General features: G+C 40.5%; 1 protein-coding gene across 1 annotated transcript; it reads right to left on the bottom strand.

Annotated features, from left to right (window-relative positions):
• Positions 1-325: 325 nt before the first annotated feature.
• Positions 326-2284, bottom strand: LOC134617014 (tripartite motif-containing protein 16-like). The gene has a single exon (XM_063462155.1). It carries the CDS (start codon positions 2282-2284, stop codon positions 635-637), a length of 1650 nt encoding a protein of 549 aa, XP_063318225.1. The 3' UTR covers positions 326-634.
• Positions 2285-7681: the final 5397 nt, after the last annotated feature.

Raw genomic sequence — 7681 nt, 5'->3', positions numbered from 1 at the left:
TAGAGTCCACCCACGGGACTTTTTTTCATTTTGTCAGACATGGCACAGTTAAAATAAAAGACCAGTAATTTCTCATGTGTTGTCATATTTTGACATATTTTGATGAGATGTACTTTTGGTTGGGTATATTATATCGTCTACAAAATCACACGGCATTAGAGATGGTGTTGCTATTTTTAACGATAGTGTTCTAGGGTTAAACTTTCCAGTTTATTCACACAATAAAACATCAACACAATATATGAATTCATTCATTAAAATCAGCTTTTTCTCATTTGTTTGATGATTTTGACAAAAACAAACACACACACATGGTCTGCCATACTCATAAAGAGAAATGTCGACATTTTTCAATACAAATATTCCAGAAACATTTAGAGGATAGAGAAGTTTACATTTTCATGTGGAGAAATATTTGAGTAAATCAAAATGATGATGAGCAGTGATAGCCTCCATAAACAGTCACAGGAAAGATCTCCTTTAAAAACTCAGAAACATCAAGAGAACAACTAGAAGATGTGGAGGTACCACCCATAATGTTTGACTGACAGCTGATCTCTGTGCAGAAATGATGGAGAGAAAATAAAATGAAACTAAAATACAGATTTAAACCCACAATATGAAAGACTTCAGTCTATTTCACTTTAATCAACTCAGCGGTGTCTCCATAATAGTAAAGCCAAAGTCCAGCATAGAGCGGCTGAGTGAATGTGGTCTGGACTCTGTGGAGGAGAGTCATGGTTTCAGAGACGCTGTAGAAGGACAAAATACCTGCTCTGTGATCCAGGTACACTCCTACTCTGGAGGAACGAGGACCTGAGATGGGAATTTGGATGTTGTTATGCCAAAATGTATAACTGTTGTTGTAACAATCTAATGCCCAAGATTTGTCATTATGTCCAAATCCACATTCACTCCCTGCTCTGCTGATATTCTTGTATGCGACTGCTACAAAAACTCTCCCTCTCCACTCCACCTCCCAGTAACAACGTCCAGTCAGACTCTCTCTACTCAAGGCTGGACCCCAATAAGTGAATCTGTCTGGATGATCAGAATAAGACTGTTGTTGTTTCACTGATGTTACTTTTCTGTTCCCCTCTGATAATAACAAATATATGCGCGCTGTGTTTGGATCCAGTGTGATTTCACGTGAATATTTTAAGAATCCAGCTCTGGTCTTTGGCTCTGGTGGATCTGACAGTAAAACATCCACTTCAGTGACTGTCAGTGAGATGTTTGTCCATTCCTCTCTCAGAATGTCCTGTAGTTTATCTCTGACCTCTGACACAGCTGCTGTCACATCCTCAAAGTAGCTCAGAGGACGGATATTGATGCTGGATGAGTCTGTAGACTCACTGAGTGCTGACAGTGAGGGGTAGTTGTGTAGAAACTGGATGTGATCCTCTGTGTGTGAGAGCTGCTTCAGCTCAGCATCTTTCCTCTTCAGCTCAGTGATCTCCTGCTCCAGCTTCTCCTCAAGCTCTTTGACTCGACTCACTTCAGTTTCCTGCTGGGATCTGATCTGCTGCTTCACATCAGAGCTTCTTTTCTGGATGAGATGGATCAGCTCAGTGAAGATCTTCTCACTGTGCTCCACTGTTTGATCAGCAGACTGATTGATGGCCTCCACCTCCTGTTGAAGCAGCTTCACATCTTTCTCTCTGTCCTGGATTCTCTGCTGGATGTTTTGTCGACTCACCTCCAGCTCTCTCTGCCTCTCAGTCCTTTCTGCTGCAGCTGAGACTGTGTCGTGGCCTTTATGTTCATCCACAGAGCAGAGATAACAGATACTCTGCTGATCAGTACGGCAGAACATCTTCATCACCTCATCATGACGAGAGCAGATGTTCTCCTGGAGCTTCTTGGAGGGCTCCACCAGCTTGTGTTTCTTGAATGAAGCTGCAACAATATTATGAGTCTGAAGGTGTTTCTCACAGTAAGATGCCAGACAGACTAAACAGGACTTGAAGGCTTTTATTTTTCTTACAGTACAGATGTCACAGGCCACATCTTCAGGTCCAGCATAGCAGTGATCAGCAGGAGAAGCTTGGAGTCCAGTCTTCTTCAGCTCCTCCACTAAATCTGCTAACATGGTGTTTTTCACCAGGACAGGCCTTGGTATGAAAGTCTGTCTGCACTGAGGGCAGCTGTAGATTTTCTTCTCTTCTTCTTCATCCCAGAAGCTTTTAATACAGTTCATGCAGTAGCTGTGTCCACAGGGAATAGTCACCGGATCCTTCAGTAGATCCAAACACACTGAACAGCAGAATTTTGTTTGATCCATTTGATTCATGTGCTGTGCCGTTTCACCGTCTCTCAGTGACTGTCAGGCAGTTTCACTTTCTCTGAACAGAAACAACCTCTGTGCTCTGAAGGGAAACAGATCTCTGCTCTTGTTCACCTCCTACAGGAAATGAGGCTCACCAGCAACTGCATTTACACCATGTTGTTTAGACCCATCCTGATACAGACACATCTGCGAAGGGAGGCACCAACGAGTCATAAAATGCTTATTTTATCAGTTCCTGGGTTTATGTTTGATTTACAGTATGCAGTAAAAACTGTGACCTAGTTAACTTTGCTAACTTGTATCTTAGCTTTTACAAAATGCCCTGTGTAAATGATTTGCTCAAATTGTATTTCAGAATTGATTTTAGTTTTAAGGAAATCATTTTTCTTTCAGCACATAGACACAGATAGTGATAAGTACAAGGACGTTTATAGGATGGTGTATAAAGCTGCATTTGGTCAGAAGGAAAAAACAAAAAACAAACTTGGAAGAGTTGTACAAAATTGTACAAAATTAAATGGCAATGCACAGTTACAAAGATAACCATGGTTACACCCTTTTAGATTAATGAGGATTTCGTATTTTCCACAAGACAGGGTGAGACAGCTGATCAGTTTTTTCACTAACTCACCTAAACGAATAACTTTGTAGAGCGTTATACTCTCTGTTCACTCCAGATTCCTCAGTCATCTCTCTCTGGACGCTGGTCAATACTACAAAGTTTGCACTCTCTTCCTGCAACCATCTCTTTTGATTCAATCATCGCTCTGCTCCTACCTTCCTGTCCTCCTGCCCTCCATTCTCTTGAGTAAATCTGGAGCTCAGCACCACTCCTCCATCTCTCATCCAGACACCCACTCGGCCGTCCGCTCCCTCCTCCCGAGCGTCTCTCCTCTTCCTGTAAATAAGCTCAGACCCATCAGTGTAGTTTTCCACCCATAATCGTGTTCACTGCTCTAACTCACCTCTTCCTCTCTTACACTGCCTTCGCCCTGTGACTCCCGCGTTCCCTGAATCTGTCTCATTGTTGATTACCTGTTTGTATTTCATGTTTGTAAATAACTTTTGTGAAACTCAAGTAATTCCTTCCCATTGTGTCTGCATGCTGTCAAAGCCCCCTTTGACAGCATGGCCTGTACAAAACTGAAATCAAGTGCGGGACATGCAGATGCAGCTCAGAGTTCTCAAAGCAAAGTTTTATTTACAAAGGCACGAAGTTGTAAACAAAGCACGATTAAAACTTGGAAACGAAGCATGGCTCTTAACACACAACACTATTTTTATGTGTGGGACAAAGATAGAAAACTTGGCATGGCTAAACAAACAACATAGTACTTGGCATGAACCTTAACGTGATGGCATGAGGAGTGTTACACAAAGGGAAACTGGTGGCGCAGGGGTTGCACTGGGGAGAGAGAAAACTGAGTTAGTGGGTGTAACAATACGGCCGGGGTGATAGTGATAATTGAGACACTGTGACTTACTTAGGTGGTTGAAGGCTAGGTGTGGAGGGGGAGGCAAAAGGTCCAGGTAGCTGGCTGGGAATTACTGAGATGGGCTGACCTGTGAATCCATGAGTGTGCTGGTGGCAGGAGGGCAGGCAGGTGAGTGATAAGCGTTTGTTGTGCTGGAGTGTGGCAGTGGAAATGGACTCCAGTGTCCAAGAGGTGAGTTAGCTGTTGATGTGGTGTCGTGAGGAGCCAAGGGAGCTAGAGAATATGGAAGACCAGGTAAGCAGACACGAATACGAGCAAGGAGTGTGAGCTTTTACCGACTTGGGTGAGATGATGGTGAGGCTGGCCATAAATACCATCCATTGGTTGGAATGAATAAATTCCAGGTGAGCTGCGCAGCCCAGAGGCGGACACCAGAAGTAAGGATTCACATATGTGACACCCAGCTGCTCACATGGACCATGACACATCTGGGTTCACTTTAACAAAAAATGATCAGTGCTTTGTCTTAATGTGGCTCTAATGCTCATTTGTATTTGTTTGACCACAGCATTAAGTAACAAGTTTGACCCGCTTAAACTTTAATAGTTGAACTTTACTTGGACTCATCGGCGGAGCGGGGGGTGGGTGAGGGGGCTTACTGGGCTGGACTGTTTATTCATAACTTAAAAGAAATGTATTTATCTGAATATATTTGTTACATTGTTATATGTATTGCATTAGCTTAAAAGTTTAATGTTATGAATAAACTGATTAAAAAAACAGTAATTGTCACTGAACTCATTTTATTTACAGGTATTTTTTTGAAGAGATCAAAGCATTATTCTGATTATTAAGCTTAAGTGAAATATACTAATACACTGTCACAAGACTTAACTCATTTTGAAACCAATCCTTCAAGAATTGAAAACAGTCTGTCCATCTTCTCACTGCTCTCCTCTCCTCAGCCTCTCTTTGCTGCCTCATGTCCTCTCTGATGAGGTCTAGCAGCTCATCATCACCGTCTCTTCTCCTGTTTCTCCCTGTTGTGGGTGGCTCACTTTCTTCCTCATCGCTTTCGTTTTGGTTACCCACTGCTGCGACTGGCCCTGGAGTGTCCTCAGGGAGAGAGGGAATTAGGACAGGAGGCCTAATGGAAGTGTTTTACTCTACAGAAATGTTTTACTCTGTCTCTCTTTGTTGGCGCTTTTTATGTCTTAGTGGAAAAATATACAGAGAATTATTTTCCTTTTAATGCTCTGCACTGTGCCCATCTGTTCTCAGTACTCTACTTTATTCCACCCCATGTTAAAGTTCCTAAAGTTAAGTAACGTTAGGTTTGCGGCGCCCCCTCCCGTGGTTCGCAGGGTACCAAGGACCGTAAGTTTTCTCTCTGATGGCTCTTTAGCCTTTAGGCTATCCCCTTTCTTAATTAGTTTGTTTATTTTGTTTTATTTTCTCTTATGTCCCTTTCTATCATTTTCCTTAATGTGTGAGGTTTTAAGAGACCACACAAAATGAAAAGCCCTGTTCCTATACTGTAAACAGTATGGTACTGACTTCTGTTTTATACAGGAATCCCATTCTGCTCCACAAGATGTTATCCTCTGGAGGTCACAGTGGGGCTCCGGGTTACGAATGTCTCATGGTTCAGAACGTTGAGCAGGTGTTGTCTGATTGTGACATGGTCATTATATTATATTAGTGCTTGAGATTGCTAACCTGACTTTCATTATTGTAAATATCTATGGTTTCACTTCTCATACTGAAAATAATGCACTTATTGGCAGGTTAGAAGAACTCGTGCTTCACTGGTTAACTAAACTCCCTAATTCTCACATTATTTGTAGCAGGGACATCTTGACAGGCGGCCTCCTAAAACTTCTGACTCACAAAGTTTATATCTAAAATTGTTTATGATCAGATTTTATTTAACTGATACATGGAGGGACACGCGCCCATGTCAGAATGAATACACATGGTGTAACAAATCATTATCAAGCCAGTCATGAATTGACTGTTGGCTCATCTCTAAAGATCTCAGTAATGCAGCCGCAGACATCTTACTGTTGCCTCTATCCGATCAAAAATCTATTCACATTTTTATTCCTGTAGTGTCTTCTCCCCTCTCTCGTAAACCTGCTATATGGAAACTTAACAGCAGTATCCTTAAACATTCTGCGTTATGTTCAGAGATTGAAAGCATGATCTAACAGTATTGGAACAAAGCAGCAAAGCGTTTGACTCTCTGGAAGATGAGTTTATTTTGTCTACTCTAAATAAATTTGGCTTAGGTATCTTTTTTAGTAAATGTGTCAAGACCCTTTATACTAACGGTAATAGTTCTTTTAAACTTCCCTGTGGTACTTCTCACAGATTTTCTCTTAAACGTGGGGTCCACCAAGGGGTTTGTCTCGTCTGACCTATGCTGCTCAGTCTTTATATGTTGATAACTCTACATGCAAATCTCTTGATAAACTGTTATTTAATTTGTTTTTCTGTGGAAAAACAAAATTCACTGCATTTGCAAATTTATAGTTATGAACAATTATAACAGAGGTGGCTTAAATTTGATAGATTTCAGCTCCCTAAATTATGCTTTCAAAATAAATTTCAAAATAAAACATCTCAAAAACCCTAATAACATCTGGAACTTCATCTCCCATCATATCTTTTCACATTTGGGTGGCTTACACTTTATTCTTCTCTACAACTACAATATTCAGAAAATCCCAGTTAAACTCTCAAACTTTCATCAACAAGCTCTTTTGGCTCTTTGATCTATAAACAAAACTTTTCTCCACAAAGATATTATATTTGGAACAACTGTAACATTCTATACAAGAATAAGTTGCTGTCGTTTAAAACTGGTTTAATACTGGTATTCTTCTTGTAAGTCAACGATTCAATAGTGCAGGCTTATTATACAATTACTCAGAGTTGCTATCCAGATACCACTGCCTCCTCTCACCTGTTCATGTCCCGCCCTTTCCTGAGAGAGACTCATTTAGGTCAGATTTGTTTCTCCTCTTGTAAAGGTGTGAATGCCAAGATTAGGTCTCTTCTTTAAGAGTCACTGATCTCTATTCCTCCTTCCATTTCTTTCTGGTCTAATTTTGTCAAGGTCACTGACTGGACTAAGGTTTGGTGTTTGCCACAAAAATTCCTCCCTATTAACAAAGTGAAGGAAATTTCATTTAAACTAATTCACAGATTTTACCCTGTTAAAAGCTTCCTTCAAAAATATAAGAGCGATATAGATACTCTTTGCTTCTTTTGTAAGATCGTCCCAGAAACCTGCTCACATTTATTCTGGTCTTGTACCTTTATGCAGATTTTGTGGAAAGATATCGCTAATTTCATTTTTAAGAACATCTTATAAAATTTTGTGCTTTTTTACCAAACTTATTTGGTTATACTGCCTTTAGTAGGAAAGACTCGAATGCTTTTTACCTCTGATTTTACTCTTTGCCAAATACCACATCCATGAATGGAAGTTCACAAGCAAGAAACCACACTTTTTCACTTTCAGGAAAGAAACAGAACTCTATGTGACTACAGTTTGTTCCACTCACAACAAAAAAGTCTTATTTGTTTAATTTTACATACTCTTCCACTGTATTATAATTTGGCAGTACAATTGTACATTGTCTCCTCCATGTATTCTATTTGTTGTTATTGTTCCTCTTGAAATAAAGTTGGAAGGGAACAAAAAGCATGCTACCCCTGAATTTGGACACAGCCAATCTTATCCAAAAAGAAGGTGTAAAAGTATTGTTTTCCATCAGCTCAACCAAACTTCCGAAATGATTGAAATTTCTTTTCCTAGGCAGACATTAAACAGCAGCAGCTGGAAAACTGCCAACAAGGAAAACCTAAAGCCAAATACACACACACACACACACACACACACACACACACACACACACACACACACACACACACACACACACACACA

Source organism: Pelmatolapia mariae, linkage group LG18, assembly GCF_036321145.2.
Source record: "Pelmatolapia mariae isolate MD_Pm_ZW linkage group LG18, Pm_UMD_F_2, whole genome shotgun sequence".
NCBI classification, from domain to species: Eukaryota; Metazoa; Chordata; class Actinopteri; order Cichliformes; family Cichlidae; genus Pelmatolapia; species Pelmatolapia mariae.
Note: the sequence above shows the minus strand (reverse complement) of the source record. Positions and strands in the feature narration are given on the sequence as shown.

Bases quoted from the DNA above. Each gene is read 5' to 3' on its own strand.
- LOC134617014 (XM_063462155.1), bottom strand. From the start codon at position 2,284: ATGGATCAAACAAAATTCTGCTGTTCAGTGTGTTTGGATCTACTGAAG.